We start from the raw sequence: 24,805 nt of genomic DNA, 5'->3' as shown, positions 1-24,805 counted from the left end.
GGATATGACTCAGCACAAAATCAAAATTATTATCTTCAGTCACTAACGTGTATATACCACAGTCAAGGAGATTCGTCAGCTCATTACATTCAGTCCAACTAGTCGTGACTGTATTCCCGTCAGAACAGTAGGTAAAAAAGTAAAAGATACATGAGAAAACACGTCCAAGCAAACGGGACTTATTAAGTAGTAAAGTTCTTCGCCGCATTCCGCCTCTTCGCGTCTTCGAGCGCCTTTCGGAGACGCTCTTTCTGCTCCAGATCTTCATCCGGCACCAGGTGCACAGAGGCAGGACGTGGTCCCGGCATCAGGACCTCGCCCGGATGCGCTGCAGGGGCTGGTTCAGAAACAGCAGGTGATGGAGCAATTGCAGCTGGTCGCCTCCATGGACCCGATCCCGGACCCGGCTCCTTGCCCATCGACTCCAAGAGAGAATCAATCTTGGCCGCAATCTCGGATGGTTCCTTCTTCACGCTTTCCAGCTTGGAGTCCAGATCTTGCCGGATCTTGGCGTCCTCTTTGCTCTTCTCCTCGTCAAGTCGTCGAAACACATCAGCACTCGCGTTCGAATACCGAGCTTCTGCGACCGAAACGCTGTAGTCCGCATCGTTCAGCTCCGAATCCGCCGTTCCAAAACTCTCAAGCATCGACTCGGAATCCTCCCGAAGAAGCTTGACAAGCGCAGACACCGATCTCAGCAGCAGCTCTACGTCAGATTCGGAAAGATCACTGTTCTCGATCATTCCTGCGTCCAGCTTCTTCGTCTTCGCTGCGATATCGTCGAGAAGTCTCTGGTGGTCACCTAGTCCATACATGATCGCCTCATCGAACGCATCCATCAGTTTGTTCGCCCGCTCATCTCGGTCCTTGGCCGCTTCCACGATGTTCCGTTTCTCCATCCGGTCAAAATCGCCGTCTAACTTCTTCAAAGCAGGAGAGTCGCCGAGGAAAACGAGTGGCCGTCTCTCGGCCTTCTTTCGCCGTCGTTCCCGGTCCAAGGCAATATCCAACCGCTTCTGGAAGCGGGTCTCCAACTTGGATGAAAGATCATTGACTGTCTTCATGGCATGGGACAGCTGGTACCTTGCCGCACCCTTCTCGCCGATCTTTTTGCTTTCAGCGTATAGTTCGTCAAGCGCCCTCTGGTACAAGGCTTTCAACTCGACAATCTCCTCTTTCAGCCGTGTATCGAGCGGGTTGAATACTTTCCGAATGAAGCTTTTGAGCTCTTCCCTCTCTTCGTCAAGTTGAGTCCGGGCTTCAGTCTGCCGGAATTCGTCCTCTAGCTGGTTGATATCCGCGTAACCGATTTCCTTGTCATTGAAAAGCGCATCGATATGCTTCTCTGATTCTTCCTGGCGTGCAGCGCGTTCCTTGTCCAGCTTGGCACGTCGCTCCTTTGCAGCTTGTTCCCAGTTGTCGACTGTCTCTTGAATGTAACGGAAATCATCAGAGAACTTCTCCATCTCCTTCCTGATAGCAGCAGTTTCAGGACTCTCTTTCCGCTCCGGGAAGGGAACTGGAATCAAAGCACCCAATTCTTCGATGACGCCGCCAGATCCAACTTCGGCCCGTTGCCCGCGGTACGACACGCCTTTCTCCCGGATGACGCCAAGGAACGTCTCGTCGTGTTCGGCTCGCACCGGAGAAGTACCAAAAGTTCCTGCTCTGGGCCGAGCCTGGGATGCGGGAATGGAGGACATTGCTCGACCACTTTCCGCAGATGCCTGTCGTAGAGCTGAATAAGCTTGATAAGCTGGTCGATCGATAATCAGATTGTCGGATCCTCGCTGGGGCCCTTCTGAATACCGAAAAGGAACGTAAGCTGGCTGTGGAGGCTGAGATACCAGAGGAGGCATGGGCTGTGTTGCCGACGGCCTGCTCGTCGAAGGAGGTGGGACTGACGTCGACCGCCGGGCGGCATCTGAGCTAGAAAACGGGGAAACGCCATGAAGGCCAGCTTGTTGGTTCCCAGACAAGGGCAAGCCCGCGCTTTGAGAACGGCCAGTGGGATTAGTAGCAGACCGGTGAAGGCCCTGCCGGTTTGCAGAGCTTGCTGTCGTTGCCTGACCAGACAGTATCGGCCTTCCGCCAGGGCTGTAAGCGATCCCTTCAGACTCGTCAACTGTTTGTGATGGGATGGTCTCAAGCGTGGCAAGTTCAGGGCGCTTCTCAGACTCCACTGGTATCAGGCCGGACTCGACCGTGGGCGAGGCACCCACAGACTTGGAACGGGGAGGAGGTTCAATCGTCCCAGATGGAGCGTTATCTTTAGCTCGAGGATCAATATTATATAAAACTTCACGAAGCTTCGTTTCTTTCTCCATAAACCTTGTAAATATTTTGTATCGTTCTTCGTCCGATTCAGCGACAGCCTCCTTCCGAAGCATCGTAGCGTAACGGACCAAAGAAGACTTGAACCACGGGTCGAGATCTTCATATGGATCGACAACTTTTACTTGCAAGGGAGCTGTCTCTTGCTTGGGATCGGTATGTCCTGTGGTTGCAGTGGTTGTTTGCGCAGGGTAGGTACTAGACTCAGTCCCTGATTCTTTTTTGATCGGTGATGCCGGTTGGGGTTCGTCAGCTGTTTTCCCTTGTGTGGAAGCCTGCTCTGCCCTCATTTCGGTGCGGGAAGGAGGCTGTTCTGCCGGCGAGACGGGGCTTTGATTGATTTCATTTTGAGGCTTAGTGTCTGGCGAGATGGGTTGAGACCAAGCTTGAATGACGCCGTCGATGGTCTCAGAGTAATCCTCTGCAGACACGACGCTGTCATCTCGACGAGGGGGCTCTTGCTGCTTGGTGTCGGCATTATCAACAGGGGACGGTGACCACTCAGACTGCGTAGTCTGCTGTGGAGCGGTCGAAGTGACTGCTGACTGCTGTTGGGTGGACGGAGGTCCAGCCGGTGCTGTAGAACCAGGTCGTTGTGAATCAGGCGTCTTTGACGGAAAAGCAGCAGTGTCATCGACTTCTCCCGGCACAGAAGAGAGATGTTCCCAATCGGATGGCCTCCCCCCACCAAAGGCTGACGCACTTGGTGCGGAAGATGGAGATTCTGGCTTCGCCGGCACTGATGCAGTCGGTTGCGAGGATCCATATGAAGGAGGGCCAGAGATTGCACTTGAAGGCGGCTGTCCCTGGGGTGGGGGAGGGGGAGGTGGCCGCAATGGATGTTCCGCCAGAGAAGGAGCTGTATTATGCTGACCAAAGCTGGTGGTGGTCTGGGCTACGTGACCAGAGCCCTGTGAAGCCGGTGGTGGTTGGGAAGTTTGCTGCTGCTGCGGAGGATCATAGCGATGGGTTGGAGGGTGACTTGAGTATTGTGAGGTATACGGTTGCTGCCAGACTTGGGCGCTCTGCTGCGTCTCGTTCTGATAAACTGGTGGGATCTTAGGAGGTGGCGGCGGTGGTGGTGCTGGTGGCTGGCCGTAGCTGGAATCTGTTCCCCATGGCTGGCTGGGACTTGTTGGAGACAACAGGTTGTCAGTCTGGGCCGTCGTCCAGGGCGGTGCGTTGGGCGACTGCGTCTGTGGAGGGGGGTGATGGTTGCCCGTAGAACTGCTAGGGCGAGGCTAGGTCAAAGTACTTGTCAGTTCCTGTGACATAAAGGAAAGGCAGATGTCCTTTCACCTACCGGCAATGGCGGCGGAGTAGGACGCTGATGGTGCTGATTATACCGCACTCCCCAGGTCGTCGTATCTAGATTCGCGGGCGCTCCAGGAATACTCGAATGGGAAGACGTTGCAGCAGCAGGCTGCCCACCTGGCATCGGCCCATATACACTTGGGTTATACGTTGAGGATGTTGGGGGAGGAGGCGGCGGCGGCGGCGGCGGCGGAGGAGGGGCTGAGGATGATTGAGAATGCCATGGTTGATGACTTTGCGACGACGGCGGCAGACGCCATTCTGGCTGCGGCGGACCAGGACTATGGTGATATGCGCCGGGAGGATGGTGTGGAGGAGGCTGCGATCCGTACATGCCTGGGTGCTCGCAAGCGATTGTTCAGCATCTGTTGCGAAGGGTAATAGCTTGGACGAGGCGATGGGCGCAAAGAGGGAGTTTCAGCAGGTCTGCTGACCAGCTCAACGTGATCCCCCACCTGGTTGACTGAGATAGACGGCAGCAACACAACGTCTCTTGCTCGAGCTTGCAGGCTGGCGACTTGCAAGAAACAGCTCTGTCTCACCAAAGGAGCAGGCGATGGAGGTCTGCGCGGCGGGTTCGAGCGATCAGGCTGCGTCACTTATCTCCACACCCGCGTTGCTCGTTCTGCGCCACGATCGTTGAAGAAAAATGCCCCAGTCAGCGCTCCACCTTCAGCAGGCAGCAAAATAGTGACCACAATCTCAACAATAATAATTCAAAGCGACGCAAGAAGGGATGAGAGCTGCGAGTCACCGCACAGGCCACCGTGATCGCGGCTGAGCTGACTGTACTGTACGAAATACGAATTAATTTTACCTAATGAGGGCTAACTGCTCGTAAACAGAAGATTAATTAAATTAGTCTGATCCATGGATGACCTGCAGGACCTTAAAGTCTCCACCAGTGCCCTAAGAGCAAAACTACCTTCTTAGGTACCAAGGACTACCGTCTTCTCAGATCGACATTGCTATGATACAATAACTGACTGCGCAACTAATATGGGCAGTTGCCAAATTGAAATTCTCTCATCCTTTAACACTGGTACTTGGTTCATGAAAACTCATTGATGTCATGCATTGCTTTAAAAAAAAAGTATGCAGGAGACAGCTGACAACTACAACAAACTCTGAATCACAGCTGTGGATTTTGGTGACCAGGCTCTATTGATTGATTTGCTCAATTGTATGAATGCAATCTTGGTCTGTCCCCACAAATGTCCAGTTCTGGTCGCATAAATAAAGAGAGCAGATATCTCTCTAACTATATGTGCCTATTGACAAAGAAAATGAACAGCTGGCTTTCTTTGACTGTCAGTCTCCATTCACTGTCTGCACACGCTTCCTGCCTCACAATTGGTTGTATTTTGTCACGCGATTTTCTATTTATTTCTCTGTCTTCTCCTCTGGTAGATATGTGAGACGGAAGACGTATAAAGTGTGTTTCTTTTTCCCCCCCCCCTTCTTTCTTCGACATGTCAGCTTGCTGGTCTCCATCACTCTACAGATCGTGTCTCACAGACTTCAAGGATATAGAATCTGGCAGTTTTCGCTTGAGCATATCTGACTCGTCAGACTTTGTCTCTTTCCTACCCACCTGAACCAAGGGATGTCAAGAGACTGGACTGAACAGGTGTGGCGTGAACATCCACCCGAGATTATCAGGCCTCCTCCCTATCCGGAGCGGCCAGACCTGTTTGACGAGGTGGAATGGGGTCCATATCCAACTCACGAGGACACCAAGACGGCGTATCGTCTGTGGTCGCTACCAGACTCCGTCCTCGGAAAAAAGCTGAAAGAGACGGGAGACCATCCCTTCCCACGTCCCGGAACCGAGGCTGACAACAAGTTCCGCGACACGCTCGACGTCTTGGCCTTGAATGTTTATGAGGATCTGATGCGCAACCACAGGATGCCCATTGTTGACGAGGATTGGGATGAGGATGCCCAGATGAAACTCGCGGACGATGGGCAGACCAAGGAAGGCTGGTCGTACGAGGAAATATTTGGACCGCAGAAGGAGGAGGGGGAGGCGCACGCAACAGGAGAGGATGGCAACGATGTCAAGATCGAGATTGAGGGTCATGACGTGTTGAAGGCGCGGTACTGGACTATCGCTCGTCTCCAAGATGAGCTACAAAGACGAGGGCTGGACACCAAGGGAAAGGCCGCGGAACTTCGTAGACGCCTATATGACGATGAACGGCGGCGAGCGTCGCCCGACGAAGTCAAGGCCACTTTTCTTCGTCGAACGGACCTGTCATCCTGGGGCATTCCACGAAAGGAGGATTACATGCTGAAGATCACCAGACATGGCCGCCTGAGACCGCTGGACATGTATACCTGGGCCATCCTGCTAAGTCCATACAACCCTGCTTACTGGGTCAGTCGGTCCTATCTCTTTTACCAGATGGGGTATCTTGACCTGGCTTTGGGGGACGCCTATCGCGCCCAGCTTCTTTGCGAGATTCTCTGCGACCCTTTTGCTCGAAACCGGCAACCGGGCCTGTACACTCGAGTGTGGCACAGCATCGAGCAACACATCTTGCACATCCCTCCCGACGACGATGGCTCCCGTGCCCCGGCGTTGGAGAAAATGCGCGATGCTAATGGCGTCAATTACTTCGTTCCTACGCTGCGCAAAGCACTCCATAACATTATGAGTCTAAGTCTCAAGGCCCTGCAATGCTGGCATGACTACGAGATCATGGAAGGCTATCTTCTCCAGAGAGTAGCCATGCCATATCGCGATAGATGGGCCTTTGAGAAGAGGATGGACATGACGGACCGCCGGGTCTTGTTATGGGAAGAAAGGAGACGGAACAACGGCGCCCTTTTTTACTATGAGAGATGGGCAGGAAATATTGGCGGAAGACCATACCCTTACAGTGTGCAAGACGTGGATCGTACCAGCCCGTCATTTCTGGCACGGCTCAATCAGGAACTCATTGCCAACAACCAGATGCCGTGGAAACGATGTGAGGTAAGGCCGAAAGGGGGAACGAAGAAAGAATTGGGCGTCTATGCAACCCAGGACATTCGCCGGGGACAGATCATCTACGCAGACGAGCCATCCATGAGAGGCCATTTGAATATCAGAAGACCCGATGATGCCTACAGAGGTCAGCCTACTTTGCCACCATGCGATAATTGCAAGTCCGAGGTCAGCGAGCCTCCGGACAGGTTCAGCGAGGGCGTACGCAAAGACATTTCCGACGGATGCCATCGCGATTTTTGTGCTTGTGTCTTCAATAACAAAGACGATGCAGAGCCGCTTGTCTTCTGCCCTGCCGCACCTTCCAATGAAGAATCAGCAAGCAAGAGCTGTCTGGAGATCGCCCGAGAGCTGTACCATTTCCGCGTCTGCGGTAAGAATTGGAAATGGTTGCATGACGCGATGCGACCTAATTGGAATACATATCGCGCTGGTGATGAGCAACACCCAAAGTATCTGACACACAATAACGAGATCCACGGGACCGTCCTGAGCTTGCTCCTCAGAGAAGTATTTGACGTGACCCTCCTGCGGCGAGAGAGAACAGGGAATCCGCACTTGCTGGCTCATGAGATCGACGAGCTCCTCCCACTGGAAGGGGAAGAGCAGTGGGAAGGGGACCGATTCCCTTTCACGTTGGCGGCGAATATCAAGGTGCCATTTGATATTCTGCTTCAATTGGGAGTCAATATCTTCTGCGATCTTACCTTCGACACGTGGGTCATCCAAATGGTTTTGAGAAAACTGCTGTTGAGCGCAGTTCCTTGGGACCAAAGCCGTCGCCAAGATGGTGACACGATGGAAAGGGAACACCACAAAGACCCCGGAACCATAGAGACACAGATGCAAAATATAGAAAAAGGAGATACCTTGGAGAAGCATGACCCATCATTCCGCACCCTCTACCTCTTTCCCGGTTTGGCTCTGTTCAACCACAGTTGTCGGCCTCATAACAATGCCGAGTGGGCGTTTGATAGCACCATCCGTAACAGGGTCATAGTATGGGCCGATCGGAACATCTCTAAAGACGAGGAAATCACCATTGGCTACCGATATCAGCAATTGACCCATCGCGACGCCCTTCGGTTGCTAGGTCGGAAATGTGAATGCCCATATTGTCAACAATCCAGTCCTGATCTCGGCCCGGGGACGGACGATGATGACTATGGACCCTCAACGCCGGAAGAGTCGGACTCGAACGCTCATCAACAGCAAGGACAAGGCCGGTGCAAAGCCCGCACCATGTCCGCTCAGGAGATGAGGAGGCGCGTCGAGCAACAGAAAGCGGCCAAGGAAGCCAGGGGAAAAGCAAAGAAAGGAAAAGAGAAGGAGCCTGCTGGTGGAGCTGCGTTGCAGGCAGAGAAAAGAAAGCGGACGGAACAGCATGAGGAAGGCGAGGTTAGCAAGAGAAAAACAACGCATCTTGCATAGACGCCGAGGAAAAGCTAGAAGATTAGACAGGTAGCGAGGATGTCCACCGAGTTAGGAGTTGCAAGATTCATTCAAGGAACCGTACGGAGGGAACCATTGATATCAATCTAGCAGTCTTTTGTCTTTCCTCTTTATTTTTTCCCTCTCGCGTCCACAAGAGGCACGATATCAAACAATTCATTTCCCTTTTCTTCAGTTGGAACATGGTAGACCAATGACATAGCAGCAAGTCATAAGACGGTCCGATAAGAGACAGGGGAGAACAGCAGAACTCTTAGGTACCTGTGATATCATCGACGACTTAAACGGCCCCCTGCACCAGGGTCAGCCTTACGAGGGGGGCAGTGACCCAGTCACGACTCTGATTCTCTCCAGTCTCGAGTGCACTCATCATCAAATGATCGAGCATGGAGCCATGGCTTTCGATCTCTGCAGGACTGCGTAACCTGGAGTAGCGCATTAGTTGGGTATGGCGCTGCTGGTGTCCCATAAGCCACACCCAGTTTCGTTCCGATTAGAAACGGGGAGCTTTTCTTGGAATCACGGGACAGTCAATGGGTACCAAAGCAACCAGCCACCGGAAGGATCCAGACCAAGTGGCTATGGAAGCGAGACGAGCTGGGGTTGCTCCTGGCGGGGATTGTCAATCATCAGAGACATGGTAAATCATCGATCTGACAAGGCAAAGATGAGAATCAGTCTGGCAGGGCTGGAATGGTGAGTGGAAATTGTTTACTCCGTAGTTGATGGATCATGGACGATGAGCTCACAAACAGGGAGGAGGTACCGGTACCTCGACTGCTATGGGTGCTGCCGCGGGCGTGCAGGTACCGGTACTTGCGAGGCGATCGCTGGGTCGGAAGCATCCGGCGACCCCGCGGTGTCACGCGTCAGCCTCGCTGCCTCGCGCAGCCAATCATACGGGATGGTCTTCGCGATGCGTTGCCCAGGCTGAGAGATGGTTCATCGCGAAAAGGCTCTTTTCATCATTGGCGGCGGTCCATGCCGCAAATAAAACTGTGTTGTGCTGAAAATTGGAGCTTGGCGCTGGGTGGAGGATAGATCATTGGATGGATGGACTGTCGAGCACTTTATTTAGGACCTTTCAGAACAGCTGGATTCGGCCTCGATCCACCTCTCAGTCTGGTCGTGTTCTACAGATTACTCCGTACAAGACTCATTGGATCGAGGTGGTGGTCCTCCGCGCTTAAAGTAGTATCACTGTATCAGCACTCCGCTCCGGCAGCGGGCCCCTGGATCCATCTGGTGACACAGGCAGCTTCTCGAGCACTTGCGTCACAGCGTGGTCTGATGTATCGCGATGCCCCAGCAGCGGCCACGGATAGGCCGACCAGCAGCAACACAGCCGCATTTCTGCCCACGGGCCCTGGACCAACCGTTGTCGGGCGGACCACGGATGTCGGGCTTGGCCCCCAAGAGGTGCTCTGCTGCGCCTCTTGTTCGCTGGAATGGGCATCAGACGAGGAGCAATGCTGATTATGCTCGCATTATCGTCCTATCAGGCCCGGTTCCTCGTCAATTGAATTCAACAGACAGCGACTGCTCCGTTGCCCTGGTCCTCTGCACAGCCGATGCTCGTCCCAGCCTCGAATCCCAGCAGCGGGCGTCCGTTTCCACGGGATCTGTGGACCACTAGCAGGGCTCCACTCACAGGGCCCAAAACCAGCCATCAGCCACCAGGGCCGCAACAGGACCAGCATCACGGCGAGATGGCTTTGCCGCATGATAGTGATAGGTGTTCGCCGGGAGGATGCGCAGGATGTGCGTTCCGAGGCTGGCCTGACTTTGAGCAGAACACGGCCACTCAGGACGCAGCAATACGGGCGGTACTGTATGTGTCGTGACGGGGCGCACGTGAACTGCGTGCTGGGCCGCACCAGCCTCCTCCGCCTTGAGCCGAGCCGCTGTCACGTCACAGACAGAACTGTACCAGTTACCAGCCAGCCAAGCCAGCCCCGGTGCTTGCTCGCGGGCTAATGACCAAACCATTGCGGTTGTCCTTGCCAACAGTCCTCGCTGCTCCCCAATTGCCCTGCCTCTGTCTGCCTCTCCTGCCAGTGCTCAGCCACTCCTACGCCCACCGATAACGGTCTCTCTCCTCTTCTCCCCTCCCCTCCTGCCTCTGGCTTGTCGCTCCTGTCGTGCCTCTGCCGCGTTGCGTGTCTGGCGGTTCGCGGCTCTGCTCCTCAGGTCCCTCGCTACGGGGCCGTGCTGCAGTCGCTTCTCCGCCCGTCATTGTCCCTCTCGACCAGGTCCAGCCCTCGCCCATCGCGATTCTTGATCCCACACCACAACATCCTCGTTTTCCCCATCCGTTCCTGTCCTTTCCCTTCTCCATTAACGCTCGACTCGTTCTTTTGTGTTCCTCGAGCCGCTTCCCGTTCCGTTGGTAGTTTCTCCTTTTTTGTCCTGTTTGATTTTTTTTTCCATCGGCCTTGCCACCACCGCCCGGTGCCCGCTTCCCCGTCTCCTCCGCGACCTTGGGCTGTCTCCAGCCTGCTTCTCTGGCGCCTCCGCTGCCGCCGAAAAAGTCTGAGGTATACACACCTAGTACTCGATGGCCCGTTTCAATTAGCTTGCGGGGATTCTCGACGCCGTTGCGGAAAGGAAGGCTCTGGCCGCAGGGCTGAATCGTCTACGGTTTTCTTGTTTTCCTGCGCCTCGGGGCTTTTTTTTTTGCGTGACCCTCATTGCTCTCCACCATCCACCCAAACCCTGAGCGAAGCTGAATCCGTCAGCTTGCGCCACACTCGCTTCAGGAACACAGCGCCGCCTTACGCGTTGGTAAGTAACGGTACATGTACTGCTGGTTTTCACCTGGTTCTTCCTCCTCCATGCCAGAAGGCCCTGGTTAGCCTGTCGCAAGACTCTTCCCCATGTCGGAAGCCCTCATCCGACGTCCAGTTTTCATTCCTGCCAAATCCCCCCTGCGGTCGTTACTCGTGTCGCTGTCACTGACTGCATGTTACCTGGGCTTCGGCTGACATGACTACCAGTCTAGCATCTGGACTTCTTTCCCATCAGCCCCGTCGTATCTTACCGGCGGGCGCGAGATACGGTGGTGCGTTCATGGCCGGGTCAATGCAAACCAGTAGTGATCCCGTTGCTATCTCGAATCCCCTCCCTGCGACCTCTGGCTCGATCCTTAGCGGGCCGCCCGAGCAAATCTCCTTCCTAAAGACCTCCCCCCCGAAGCCAGAATCACATTTGAGCTCGATTGCCAGCGCCGGGTTGCGCACCTCTCCTTCTCCCGGGATAGAGGCATCAAGACCTTCATCGTCGCCCCGCATGGCGAGCACAACCACGGCCGGTCCGGCTGATCGGCCGTCCGAACAAGAGAAGGATCGGGAACAACAACAACATCAGCAGCAGCAACAGGCCAGTCCCCAGGTCGCTCGAGAAGCCCTGGGAGCGGCCGTCGGGCCCAGTGCCGACAAAGACCAAAAGTCACAGGACCAGGCGAACGCGTCCAATACACTCAGTGAGCCGATGGACACCGTTGCTAGGTCGATTCAGATGTCATCGGATGAAATGCAAGTGGATCCTCAAAGGAGCCCAGGCGCCGTTGCAGACACCTTTGGTTCCGGTGATCAAGCGACGACCTCGGGAACCTTGATAAACAGCTCAACCGTGGCAAGTCCCGGCCCGATCGAGGAGACAGCGTCCCAGGATGGCGACCGATCCCGGCCCCAAAACGAGTCGCACGAGACGCACGACATACCGGAAGATGCGAACAAAGCCTTCTCTTACCCCATGCCCACCGTCAGCATGGGCGATCCGCGCCGCGGCTTAAGCCTCCCCAATTCAGGGTTCCATAAGGGCAGCCCACGATCTCCCTCGGCCAAAAAGCATCGATGTCCCTACTGCTCGACCGAGTTCACGCGACACCACAACCTCAAGAGCCATCTTCTCACTCACAGTCAAGAGAAACCGTACGTCTGCCAGACTTGCCAATCTCGATTCCGGCGGCTCCATGACCTGAAACGGCACACCAAGCTGCATACTGGCGAACGACCCCACATTTGTCCCAAATGTGGTCGGAGGTTTGCCCGAGGAGATGCCCTGGCTCGTCATAACAAAGGCCAGGGAGGATGTGCTGGGCGGCGAGCAAGTATGGGAAGCTTCGTGGGGGAAGAGGACTATGGGGACGTGGGGCCTGGGGGGGGCGAGGACGCCATGGATGGTCTCATGTATACCGAACCGGAGCGGATGGATGAAGAAGATGAAAGGCGACTGAACATGCCTAGCATTCGGAAGCACAATGCGCCTTCGACAGAACCTGTCCCCCGCTCTGGAGCCTTCCAGTCTCGAGGGCCAAGCACGTATCCTCCCATTGCCGCCAGCAGACCTCCACCTCCCGGCGGTCTCTTCCCTCCGGCGACCAGTCATGGAGGCTCGAGCTCATCGACCTCGCCGATTTCTCAGACGGGGGCGATGACGTTCCCCCCACCCGGGCATCCTTCCTCGTCGAGTTTCCCGGCCCATAGTATGACCGATAGTCCCAAACCACTTTCACCGAATGCATTGGCATCGAACCAACTTGGTCACGGGTCCGAAGGTGCTAACATTCACTTGCACCAGCAACATCGCGCCCACTCTCCCAGCTTAACTCAACAGTACCAGCAGCAGCAGCAACAACAACAGCAACAACAACAGCAGCAGCAGCAGCAGCCACAGCAACAGCAGCAACAGCAACAGCAACAACAACAGCAGCAACACTATAGCAGGACCGGACCGGCACCGCCCTCGACAGGTAGCGCGCAAACATCTTTGGGTCTCCCACCTCCCCAACCGGGGGCTCCTCAGCTGCCTCCTCCACCTGGACTCAATCCTCCAGATGCCCGTTATCCGCTGCACAACCAAGGGCCCGTTCAAGGACCACCTTCCGCTTTGCCTACAAAACACACGGCGACACACAGTCATTCCAGCAACCATAGCACCCCAGCTGCTCCCCAAACTGGGGGCGAATCCGGTCAGACGGGTCCATTGTCGGGGCCTCAGGATCCCAACGGCACTGCGGAGCAAAGCCGGGAAGATAAGTTATGGGCCTACATTCAATCCGTACATAACGAATTAAATATATTACGAACTGAAGTCGTGGCTTTGAGAGCACAAATCGCCGCCACACAGAACTCGGGATCAAGCTCCACGGTTCCGCCTCCACAGCAGGCTCAGGGAGAAGGGAATGGCGGAAATAGCGGTACGCGGTGAGGAGAGTAACCAGGAAAGAGAAAATATATCCGGAGCAAGTTACGTTGATGTTCAATCCTGATGCCGGTTTCGATTGTATTGGCGCGACGGTTTTTCTTTTCTTTTAGTTTTCTTTTCCTATATACCCCCTTCTCTTATTTTATGTCGGTTTTATTGGGTGTGGGATGTGATCATTCGGAAATCCTCATGGAGCCCCGCTCCGTGAAGGGTCGTCTGTGGTTCGATCCGGAATAGGAGAGTCAGCGGAGTTGCATGACGTGTCTAATGAGAAGAGAAGATGAAATTCCTTGTCGTTACAGACCAAGACGACCCGACCCCTGTTTTGCCCCAGCCTTCTCCTTCCATGTCATCTCCGGAGCATCTCAGCCGTATCTGCTCCTGATGATATCCTTTTTAATATTTCCAAGGTTCTTGGGTGCAAGGCATTCTTCCTGTGTATTACTCTCTTTGTCTTTCTCTTTCCCTTTCGACCTGGAGATTTTTTTTTATCTGGTCAATATGCATGTCAGTGTCCTGTTGGCTTGGCGTTCGCTTTGCCTGTTTCTATTTTCTTTCTTCTACATTTCATTCCTTTAGGGTTTGGTATGACCTTTTTTTTTCCCCTAGCTCCTTTTGGGTTCAAAAAGGAGGTGGTCGGGTGTACGGAGTGTAAAACTAAGCAAAATTTTGCTTTTCCTCTGGTTTTTTTCTCCTCTCCCCCTCAACGATTTCCGGTATTTGATAATGGGCATGATTTCATCTTGATATTGCAGTACCTTTCCACGTATTTTCCTTCGATTTTTTTCTCCGACGGACGGACGAGGTGGGATTCAGGGAACAGGTTGATTTAGCTGGGCACAAGAGGGCAAGAAGACTGGTGACTTTTGCAATTTCTTTCTCTACTCTTTCCTTTTATAAACTATTTTGCCCTCTTTGCCTTTGGGTTATCTATTGTATGTATGTGTGCATGTATGTGTTTGTGCTATGCTGAATTAAACGAAATTGAACACAATGACCAAGAATAAAGAAGGTGCTTTCCAAATCATTTTGACCCTTTGTTTCTCAGTTATATGGTGGACGCTGATCGATGAGAGAGGAAAGAGGTGATATGGATGAGCAAAATCACCAATAAGAAGCCCGAAAGGAATCCACCGCCTATCGATCCATGGATCTACCTGGTCTGTCTACTATCTCGATACGGAGTATAATCCTCACATGCAATTGTGAATAAATCTTTACCAGTCGCCTCTTCCTGGAAAAACCATATGCTGGCCAATCTACGGAGTATGTGACATGGAGGCAAGCAACACTAAATCGTTTACTTAGGCAAGTTGCTAAGCTGTGGACGGAGCTGCTGAGACGGTCCGCGTCTCACCTTTGAACCTCAGGTGTGATTATTCATGCTGCGCTTTCTCATCTTCTCCACCAAAACTACCAGATACCAATAACCCTGAGGTTTCTCACAAGCATCATAATAACCAAGCTTTTTTACCCCCCTTTCTTGACTTTCTTCAGTTTTACTCTTCGGTGGTCAGGTGATTAGCACAATGCCCTCGTCCCTCATCCGACTTCGTCCCCTTCCATTCTCCTCCCTTCCCCCACATCCATCCTTGAATGATCGTTCCTCCTCCACCTTTCGCCCGTCCTTGGAGACATTCCTCCATTCTGCTCTCTCTGAGACTCAGACCCTCGTGGCAACCACCATCCCGCAGACGTTCAAGACCGACAAGAAACTACGATCGTCCTCCCCATCCGCGGCCAAGGTGCAGCTCTCAACTGGCACAATCGACAATGAGTTCTGGGTCTGTCGGCGGAGTGTGCACGTCGATGCCGCGGAGGAGGGCACCGCGACGTGGGAGGAGTTCGAGAAGGGCCTGAGGGAGAACCATTCCGAGAACGAGATGGCTTACACGCCAAGTGTGACGGCGGTGGAGCATCTGCTAGAATGGCCGATACAGGCGGAGATCGAAGGCGGGTGGAGGAGTGTTCATATGCATGGTTAGTTAATCCGCGCAGTCATTCAAATCGTGTATTATAGCCTCAATATATACACCGATCTTTTTTTTTTTAGAGAGAGGAACATCATATCTAATCAGACAATCGATCAATCAACCAGTCAATCTTATCACGCATACGTTCCACCCTAGCGCGCTTATCTCCCCACGCACGTTCATCTCCCTCGTCATTTCCGCTGTCCTCCCAGCGACAGAACAAAGCGGCTCCGAAACGCCCTCGCAAGGTTTCTTCACCGTCCAAATCCCCCTCACGCACGATCCTGCCGCCCAGGCATCCGACTCTCCTCTGCCGGACTCCATCCGCGACCAGATCAGATCGACGACGCCGAAAAATACCATCTTTGCCTCGTACGCCAGCGTCGAGCGGGTCCTGTTGTTACCACCAGGCTCCTCGTCCTCCGCTACTAACAACGGCAGCAACCGGAAGAACATCGAGTGGACCATGGCCACGACGTCCGATGCAGGCGGGCTGATCCCGCAGTGGGTGCAGCGGAGCTGGACGATGGGTGGAGTGCCCAAGGCGGTCGTTGCGGATGTGGGGTTGTTTCTTGACTGGACTGCCCGGCAGAGGAAGAAGCAATGAATGAGGCGATTCCATCCTGGTGTATAGATAGAGATATATATACCCTATTCGAATGAATATCTAATCATCTGCGGCAGCAATTATCCGCGCAAGACACCTGTTCTGTTGTAGAAACAGAGCATTCGAAGTGGACGCGGTCTGGTCTGCAGTAAGATAGATCCTCTATCTCTCTAGCTCTCTCTTTATTCTATATATTCTGTAGAGTATGCGCCGATGCTGCCAGTCATAGTCACAGTGTCTTTTCAGACAATTTCAAATGGTATCACGGAGCTGGTATATATCCTTGGCCATGTTCATCCCACCCCATGGTGAGAACTAGGACCATCTGTCCGATATAGGCTCAGTCGCGGACGAGTCCCGATGGCAGTGCTGGCATTCGCTGTAAAGCTCTCAATGAAGAGCTGCGTGGAAGGAGGGTCGCCTTCTCTTCCTCCAGGCTCTCAATGGGCGGCACACGTGATGCACGAAAAGGTCCATCTCTTCCGATGGCCTCCTTTGTCCTGATTTCGCCCGTCATCGCCTAGCCTGACAGGTCATCCTTCGACTCGCGAGACCTATCTGTCTGTCTCTCTCTTGATTTCTGTCCACATCCATGGAGTGATCACAAGCAGCGGACGCCAGGACCGACGCTGCCCGTATCGAACAGCTCGATGAGTCCCGCACCCAGGGCTTCTTCCAACACCCACTGGAAACTCATCCCATACAATTCCTTCCACTTCTTGGTCCGGCCCGGGAGCACGCCGCTCGACTCCCCTCGAGCTCTCTTGGCCAGGGAGTAGCTCCGGTCCGTTTCCACCGCCCCGTCCCAGCGGTCGCGGAGAAGAGACAACGGCGCTTCGTGATACTTGGATTTCTTCAAGAGGGACAGCAGATGCGAACGGCCGGCGCCCAGCAAACGGAGGTACGGTCCTGTGTTGGGAAGGGACAGGAACAGAGTAGCCGCCCGGGACTGGGGAGAATCATGGCCTCTGTCGCCTGATTCGGGCTTCTGCTGATCACCCTCACTCTCACTCCGGCTGGCAGCGGCTGCCCCCAGAGATGGAGGCACGGCCGGGAGCGACGCCACGTTCAACGAGCCTTTTGCCAGAGATGATGCCGATACGAGAAACCCGGCCCGAACCAAGGCACTCGACTCCTCTGGCGAGAACGCGGTAGCAGGCATCGCCGAGGAATTGCCCATTTGGTCCAGCATGTGCAGAAACAGGTCTGTCCGACCACGACGATGTCAGCGGAGAAGGGCCGTCATTTCGCAGGGGAAGCACCATCTTTCCTTACCCTTGAGCGACTGATCCAGGCCAGCGCTGTTCTGCACAAGTTCCTTCAGGTCTTCTGTCAAAATCAGGCAGTCTCCCAACCCTGCCGCATCATTACCTCTGCCCGGCACGATTATACGCCGGAGACGGCCGGCGCGCACCAGGTCGACAATCTCTCGCTCGACCTGGGTGGGCGCCTGCATCAGCGTGTGGATATGAGCGACGGAGACCAAGGGGGGCAGCGACCGTCGCAGATTGAGGACCTGGGCGATACGCGTGCTGTTCATGCCCGCCCGTGCCGGCAGCTCCTCGAACATCGAGTCCTTGATATGGCGTATCGCCTGGATGACATCCCGGACGGCAGCAGTCTCTGCAATGTACCGCGACGCCCCGAGATCCGGCAGCGGTTCCGTGTCGGCTATGGCGCCATCATTGACATCGCCCGACAGGGACTTGCCCGCCTCCTGGCTTCCGCGCGCAGATGGCTTGGAGCGCGCATGGGTAGCAAAGGGCGACGGGCGAGCGCGCGGCGCAGAGCTTTTTCTCTTCTTGATGCCGGAGACGGGCGCGGACGTGATGCGGAGGGGCATGAGTCGAGAGCTACATACAGGAGGATTACAGTTTCATGTGTACGACTGCTATATTTTCTTTTTTCATTTCCTGGTGGCAAGCTGAACCATAGCTGAGAGCGACAGCTGAGAGCGACCTGGTTAGTCAGCCGTCAGTCACGTGGCCGGTCGCGGAAGTGCGGCAGTTCCCTGGAACGCCGTGCCCTGGATGCTCCTCGTCGGCGTCTGGCAGTGAAGAACGAATCCAGCCAGCCCAGGCACCACGGCCCTCATGCTTGCAGCTGTGACGCATCTGATCCCAGTACCTAACTGCATCCAGCCTGCGGCGTCCCTGCACCAACAGCTGGAGCGTCGTTTCCACCAATCGCAGGCATGGACGCGTGGGCGACGACACACCGTGGATATCATCTCCGTTGATGGAGGCCCGATCGGGCATTTGCCATGGTCGGCGGGGGACCAGACCCTGGATGGAGACATCACGGCCCTCGTCCCAGGCCACACAATGCCATAAATCACCACGCTGCTCCGGGCGCTCGACCTGGTTACATTGCTGTTTTCTTAGCTGCCCAAAGGCTTTTTAACGATTCCTAGTAGCAGCTGGCTTGGCCCGCCCGGATACTTTTTCCCTTTTTTTTTCTCTTCACATGACGTAGTTGGCAGTCGAGACAATGTTGCTCCACCGCCATGCCTGTCACTGAGAGATCCTGTCGTCGAGTCCTACGCCGTACCCTCGATTGAGCTCTCCTGTGTCACCGTCAGTCATTATTGCTGCCCCTCTCAACTGCAGACGGTCGGGCAGTGAGACGTCATCTGCAGGGTCCCTGCTGTCTGCCTGCTTTGCACCGCGCCCTAGATTGGAATTGAGGGGCACGGGACCACCGCGTTACACGCCTTGTACATACAGTAATACACTTGAAGTCAACCGCCATTCGAGCCACCATGACTGTCTTTATTGCATCTCTGTATGTTGTGTTGTTGCTAAACTGCCAATTCCTTGCTCAGTTTCCGTCTATCTCATCGATACGCTGACGGCGACAGATTTCTCCCTTATACCGTCAACTTCCACCTCGACAAGTCTCCCAGCGAGCGATCCTACCCTGGCAGTCCCAGATCGAGATCCTCCCGGCCATCGACTCCCGTGCGTCCATCGACTCCCGTGCGCAATCCCGCGGTGAGTCTGTTTGCGAGACGTGAGAATGACTTGGCCAAGAAGGGATTGACGCCCGGGGCGACCACGGAGCATGAACGCATCTTCACCCCGCAGATCTCCAGGTTCGACAAGCAGGATGGATACCCTTTTGCGTCCACCCCCCAAGAGCTCCATGGCCTGGCCCAGAGCGAGGCTCACTCTCCCGTCTGGGGCGCGACCTCCTCCTTCACCCAACCCCGCCCGCAGAACAACATCGCCCTGCCCTCGCCATCAATCCTCAAGCACGAAGAACCCGTCTTGCCGCAGGAGCCCAAGCGCGGAACTATCGAAGCCATAAAGGCCCAGGAACAGCAACTGAGGGGTCACCACCGGTCCATCTCCTTCTCCCGCGCTGACTGGACGATCGTGCCGGCGGAGCAGGGCAATGGTGGCCTCCGAAACGCGGTGCGCTCGGCCAGAGATTCTGGCACACTGGAGGACATCAAGTGGGTGGGCACTCTGGGCATGCCGACCGATGCATTGGACGACGACACCAAGGCAACGATCGCGGAGACGCTCGAGAATGAACACGAGTCGCTGACCGTCTATGTCCGAGACATCGACTTTGACGGACACTATTCGCACTTCTGCAAGACCATTCTGTGGCCAGTCTTCCACTATCAGATCCCCGACAACCCCAAGAGCAAGGCGTATGAGGACCACTCGTGGATCTACTATGTCAAGATCAACGAGGCCTTTGCGGAGCACATCGCCAGGAACTGGCGGCGCGGCGATGCCATCTGGATTCACGATTATCATCTGCTGCTTGTCCCGGCCATGCTGCGGAAGATGCTGCCAGATGCGCAGATCGGCTTTTTCCTCCATGTGGCCTTCCCCTCGTCGGAGGTCTTCCGCTGTCTGGCACCCCGCAAGGAGCTGTTGGAGGGCATGTTGGGTGCCGACTTGGTCGGGTTCCAAACCGACGAGTATTGCCGTCATTTCCTGCAGACGTGCAGTCGCATCCTCTGTGTGGAAGCGCAGAACGAGGGCATTCAGCTGGAAGATCGCTTCGTCAACGTGGGCAAGTTCCCCATCGGCATCGATCCCAAGTCGTGGGACAAGCGACGCCAGAGTCCGGACGTCGATCACTGGGTCAAGTTGATCGCGGAGAGATACGAGGGGAAGCGGCTGATTGTCTCGCGGGACAAGCTCGACACGGTTCGGGGCGTGCGTCAGAAACTGCTGAGTTATGAACTCTTCCTCAATACGTATCCAGAATGGAAGGACAAGGTCGTCCTCATTCAAGTTGCGTCTTCTACCACCGAGCAGATGGAGCTGGAAACCGCAATTACCGACATCGCCACGCGCATCAATTCGACTCATTCGACCTTGGCTCATCAACCTCTCGTCTTCCTCAAGAAGGACCTCTCCTTTGGCCAGTATCTCGCACTCCTCACCGTTGCCGATGCTCTGATGATAACCAGTCTCCGCGAGGGGATGAACCTGACCAGTCACGAGTTTGTCTTCTGCCAGGATGGGAAGTACGGGCCCAAGGCGCATGGCTCGCTCATTCTCAGCGAGTTCACCGGGAGTGCGTCGGTGTTTGATGGCCATGCCCTGCTGGTCAACCCCTGGGACTACCGTCAATGCGCGGAGGCTATCCACACGGCGCTGTCCATGAGCGATGCCGAACGGGAGGAGGTGTGGCATAAGCTGTATGATGCTGTGTTGCAGAACTCGACGGTCAACTGGGTCAAGTCCTTCCGCGAGACGCTGTCCAAGGTCTGGAACGAACACTCATCGCGCGAAACGATGGCAGTGCCACGCCTGTCTGTCGACGAGTTGGAAGAAAACTACCGCAAGTCCCGCCGTCGGCTTTTCATTCTGGATTATGAAGGGACTCTGGCCTCGTGGGGGTCTCCGACCAGCATTATTCTGACGACGCCGCAGCGGGCACTCACCACGCTGACGGACCTGGTCGAGGATCCGAGGAACATTGTCTACGTGATGAGCTCGAGAATGCCGGAGGAGATGGAGCGACTGTTCCGCCGGGTTGCGGGATTGGGACTGATCGCGGAGAACGGCTGCTTTGTGCGCGAGCCGCAGAAGGAGAGCTGGATCAAGCTGAACCAGGAGAGTGATACGAAGGTGTGGAAGTCGGGCGCGATGGGGATTCTCAACTACTTCCGCGAGCGGACCGAGGGCAGCTGGATCGAGGAGCGGCATTGCTCGCTCGTTTTCCACTATGCCTCGGCGGAGGACAAGGTGACGGCGGCTCGACAGGCGTCGGAGTGTGCCGACCATATCAACGACGCATGTGCGAGCCAGCGCGTGCACGCGACGCCGATCGATGGGGCGCTGGTCGTGCAGACCTCCGACACCAACAAGGCGACGGCGGCGGAGCTGGTATGGCGCTACACCATCGAGAGGAGCAAGACGGAGGACGACGATGGCCGACCGGATTTCCTGCTGGTTGTGGGGGACAATCGGGAAGACGAAGTGGTATTCCGCTGGGCGAACAAGCTGGCGGAAGCCAAGGCGATTGAGAATGTGATGACGGTGACGCTGGGGTCGAGAAGCACGGAAGCGAAGGCCACGTTGACGCAGGGAGTGACTGGTGGGTAGATGTATCTTTCGTATTTATTTCCAGCGTGCTGACTTGGATAGGTGTGTTGTCTTGTCTGCAGCGACTGGCTGCATGTAGTTAGGCAGGCTTTCAATTCTGCCGGAGACGTCCGATTTTGTTTCTTGCAGGACTTGCTAGCAAGTGATTTATTCTTTTCATTTTTTTACCGTTCGACGACAACACTCCTCGAGGCTATAACTAGCCCTGGCGCCGGGATATACACCGGTCTTTTTCCAGGCTTTTCACGAAGTAAATGACGAACGGCTATTTAGTTGAGCAGCGAAGCAGGGAGGGCTACGGCCGGCGTTGAGGATCTTGATGGAGTTTACGCATGCGACGATTTGCATGATTTTTTGTAGATTTGATGTTGAGCATGAGCATGAGCATCTTCACTCAATAAATACAGTACTCTGAAGTACAACGTCTGCAACCATTTTTAGTATTATTAGCTAATCAGCTCTCCACCACCAGCTGCGGGGACCCCAGCGGGCCCAGCCGCGTCACATGCCGAGGTTAATTGATTGAACCAGCGTTAGTAATAATGCCAGATTCATCATTACTTATCATTAATTCATTAATTAATTGTCACTACTACGGAGTATACTAAATACTAATATTGATATTCATCGAATGGACGTATTTTTTTCCTCGTCCAATTACCTACCTTCTAATATCAATACTTTCGTACCTGACCTGAGTTAATTACAATATTAACATTTGGTCAATCCTGCTTGGTGTTCGAAACGAAACACGCTGACGTTATTTATACACTGCCTGGGCCTGACAGGCGAATGAATGAATGAATGTTCAAGCGAATAATACATTACTATAGAGCGACCTGTCGATAGATAAAGAGAAACACAAAAGGCGAATATATAAGATGACACCGCCTCACACGCAAGAATTCGAAGACGCCATCGCCGTCACGCCCCTCTCGTCGCATACCTATTCTGCGAATCTGAGTCCGGAGTGGTGTATTGGGAGCGGTAAGTAATGCCCTAGATACAAATATGAACAACGTAACCAGTGAATTTCTTTTTTGCTGACGAGTTCTTTCCAAGTCCCCCATGGCGGCTACACAACGGCCGTCCTGCACCGTCTCGCCACGACGCATTTCAAGCACACCCATCCGACGCGCCACCACTCCGATCCCATGCCCATCAGCATCCAGCTGACGTTTCTGCGACGGACGGCCGCGGGGCCCGCGCTGCTGACGGTGCAGGATGCGAAATTGGGCGCCAGGACGTCGACTATCCATGTTACGCTGTCGCAGGAGGAGACGTCGTCGACTGGCGATGGCGAGAAGAAGAAGAAGCACTCCGTCAAAGTAGCAGGGTACATCACCGTCTCGGATCCAGTATCTGAAGTCGGGCTGTCGACTGACTCGGACTGGACCGTGTATCCCCCTCCGCCGAGTTTGCGTCCTCCGGAGTTTATTACTACTAGTAATACTGGCGATGGCAATGGCAAAGGCGACGTCCGTCTCGCACCGGATAGCCCCTGGGTGCGGGTCTCCCAGCGGTTCTCCAAATTCCGGCGCGCATGGAACCATACCGAGGTTTTTGGCCCTGCTGATACCGAACTACGACAACGACGATGGGGCATCATCGACCAGTGGGCGCGATTCCGTCCGCTGGGCCCCAAGGGCGGCGAGGGGAGATGGACCGATGAAGCGGTGGCGTACCTGATCGATCTCTCCCCGCTCACGCTGCAGGGGTTGGAGGATGCCGGTACTGCTGCTGGTTATGCTGCTGATGATGGAGGCCCGTTCTGGTTCCCGACCGTGACGCTCTACGTCGACTTCAAGAAACGCCTCCCGCCGACGACGGGCGTCGAGTGGCTCTACAGCCGCGTCACGATGAAGAGCATCCGCAATGGCCGTACGGATATCGACGTCGTGGTGCTGGATGAGCGCGGCGAGGTCGTCGCGTTGGCGACGCAGGTCGGCTTGGTGGTGAGTGCGAGTCGGAATCTCAAGGGGAGGGAGCTGCCGTATAAAACCGAAGGACAAGGACAAGCACAAGGCCAGGGCGAAGGGGCTGCGAAGGCGAAGATCTAGTAGTTCTGGCCTGATACACTGTCTGGTGTATACGGATGTCTACTTAATGATAGATCCATAGATTGTTGATTCGTCGCCAGGACTGGACCATATTAAGACTAATAATAGGTCTCTGCTATACTATTCATACGATCAGATTCCAAGGCATGCCATTGCTATATATATACAAATGGAGGAAATTCTACTCTATGTATTCATGTATGTCCAGACAGCAGCCCAGCTCACCCCGGCTATAACTTTGACAACGGCACCTCAATCCACATGGCAGTCCCCTCTGCCCGTACTGTCTTTCGCTTGGCCGATTCCAACTGTCCTCCCTCCTTGTCGCCTTCCTCCTCCTGTAGTGCACGCGCCACCGTCCAGTACTTGCGTCCGTCGCGGGCAACGCACCACGACCGGATCACCAGCAGCCCCGGCACCGCCACGGGCTGTCTGTACCGCACACTCAGCTGCGCCGTGTAGAACATCAACCCGTCACGCGACTGCGAGCCTAGCGACGGATTGGCGGACGGCGGCATATGCAGCGCCACGGCTAACGACATGACCTCATCGAACAGGCTGGCGATCAGCCCGCCGTGCGCTGTGTTGGGGTGCCCGCACACCCCGGGGCTCGCCAGCGTGATCAGGGTGATGGTATCCGGGGGACGGTCGGGCGCGACGGGCTTTTTCTGCTTCGGATCCGCCGCCGCAGGAGGCTCCTTCGGCAACGACGCCGTGACCGGCTCGAGATTCTTCCTCCGCAGCGTCAGCACGAACGGCACCGTCGACGGCGTCGCCAGCGTCTGCGAGAAGAAGCCGTCTTCGCCCGTCGACGGCTTGGGCACGCGCGACCACGTCGCGATGGGGAAGTATTCGCCCGCCCCGTCGCGCAGGGCCGACGCCAGCAGGGATTTCGCCCAGGCGTTGGAGCGGAAGTGGCTCAGTTCCTCGGCGGAGATGTCGTACGGCGTGTTCAGGCCTGGCGGGGGCATGGACGGAGTGTAGTGGTGCCCGCCGACCACGACGGGACCTGTCTCGTTGCTGTTGTTCTTGCCATTCGGAGTGTTTTGTTTCGTGTCATGGTCCCGATGTGACATTGTATTGTGTGTAGCACAGCAGATTGACCGCCTGTCGTGAAACGTTGACGACCAAGCCTTTCTTTCGGAGGGGTTTTCCCGACGGAGTAGAATGTTGAGTAGGAGGTAGGTAGGTATGAGGTAGATATGAATGTAGACAATCCAATAATTACATCAAATACATGCACGTACGTACGTATATACAACGAAGAAGAATGCCAATGATATAAAGTA

General features: G+C 54.9%; 9 protein-coding genes across 9 annotated transcripts; 5 read left to right on the top strand and 4 right to left on the bottom strand.

Moving 5' to 3' along the window:
• Positions 1-182: 182 nt before the first annotated feature.
• T310_0526 (uncharacterized protein) lies at positions 183-3,982 on the bottom strand (the record flags this gene model as incomplete). Its single annotated transcript, XM_013476583.1, has 2 exons — positions 183-3,575; positions 3,638-3,982. The coding sequence occupies 2 exons, from the start codon at positions 3,980-3,982 to the stop codon at positions 183-185; spliced, it is 3,738 nt and encodes a 1,245-aa protein (XP_013332037.1).
• A 1,272-nt stretch (positions 3,983-5,254) lies between these two features.
• On the top strand, positions 5,255-8,071 carry T310_0525 (uncharacterized protein; the record flags this gene model as incomplete). Its single annotated transcript, XM_013476582.1, has 1 exon — positions 5,255-8,071. The coding sequence occupies one exon, from the start codon at positions 5,255-5,257 to the stop codon at positions 8,069-8,071; it is 2,817 nt and encodes a 938-aa protein (XP_013332036.1).
• A 1,546-nt stretch (positions 8,072-9,617) lies between these two features.
• T310_0524 (uncharacterized protein) lies at positions 9,618-10,081 on the bottom strand (the record flags this gene model as incomplete). Its single annotated transcript, XM_013476581.1, has 2 exons — positions 9,618-9,714; positions 9,744-10,081. The coding sequence occupies 2 exons, from the start codon at positions 10,079-10,081 to the stop codon at positions 9,618-9,620; spliced, it is 435 nt and encodes a 144-aa protein (XP_013332035.1).
• Positions 10,082-11,077: 996 nt separating this feature from the next.
• On the top strand, positions 11,078-13,303 carry T310_0523 (C2H2 zinc finger protein; the record flags this gene model as incomplete). Its single annotated transcript, XM_013476580.1, has 1 exon — positions 11,078-13,303. The coding sequence occupies one exon, from the start codon at positions 11,078-11,080 to the stop codon at positions 13,301-13,303; it is 2,226 nt and encodes a 741-aa protein (XP_013332034.1).
• Positions 13,304-14,829: 1,526 nt separating this feature from the next.
• On the top strand, positions 14,830-15,880 carry T310_0522 (uncharacterized protein; the record flags this gene model as incomplete). Its single annotated transcript, XM_013476579.1, has 2 exons — positions 14,830-15,280; positions 15,354-15,880. 2 exons carry the CDS (start codon positions 14,830-14,832, stop codon positions 15,878-15,880), a joined length of 978 nt encoding a protein of 325 aa, XP_013332033.1.
• A 601-nt stretch (positions 15,881-16,481) lies between these two features.
• On the bottom strand, positions 16,482-17,723 carry T310_0521 (uncharacterized protein; the record flags this gene model as incomplete). Its single annotated transcript, XM_013476578.1, has 2 exons — positions 16,482-17,086; positions 17,156-17,723. The coding sequence occupies 2 exons, from the start codon at positions 17,721-17,723 to the stop codon at positions 16,482-16,484; spliced, it is 1,173 nt and encodes a 390-aa protein (XP_013332032.1).
• Positions 17,724-18,641: 918 nt separating this feature from the next.
• T310_0520 (Alpha,alpha-trehalose-phosphate synthase (UDP-forming)) lies at positions 18,642-21,456 on the top strand (the record flags this gene model as incomplete). Its single annotated transcript, XM_013476577.1, has 2 exons — positions 18,642-18,664; positions 18,741-21,456. The coding sequence occupies 2 exons, from the start codon at positions 18,642-18,644 to the stop codon at positions 21,454-21,456; spliced, it is 2,739 nt and encodes a 912-aa protein (XP_013332031.1).
• A 1,154-nt stretch (positions 21,457-22,610) lies between these two features.
• T310_0519 (uncharacterized protein) lies at positions 22,611-23,516 on the top strand (the record flags this gene model as incomplete). The annotated part of the gene is made up of 1 exon (XM_013476576.1): positions 22,611-23,516. One exon carries the CDS (start codon positions 22,611-22,613, stop codon positions 23,514-23,516), a length of 906 nt encoding a protein of 301 aa, XP_013332030.1.
• A 230-nt stretch (positions 23,517-23,746) lies between these two features.
• On the bottom strand, positions 23,747-24,592 carry T310_0518 (Thioesterase family protein; the record flags this gene model as incomplete). The annotated part of the gene is made up of 1 exon (XM_013476575.1): positions 23,747-24,592. One exon carries the CDS (start codon positions 24,590-24,592, stop codon positions 23,747-23,749), a length of 846 nt encoding a protein of 281 aa, XP_013332029.1.
• Positions 24,593-24,805: the final 213 nt, after the last annotated feature.

Source organism: Rasamsonia emersonii, assembly GCF_000968595.1.
Source record: "Rasamsonia emersonii CBS 393.64 chromosome Unknown ctg1118621759682, whole genome shotgun sequence".
Classification (NCBI taxonomy): domain Eukaryota; kingdom Fungi; phylum Ascomycota; class Eurotiomycetes; order Eurotiales; family Trichocomaceae; genus Rasamsonia; species Rasamsonia emersonii.
Note: the sequence above shows the minus strand (reverse complement) of the source record. Positions and strands in the feature narration are given on the sequence as shown.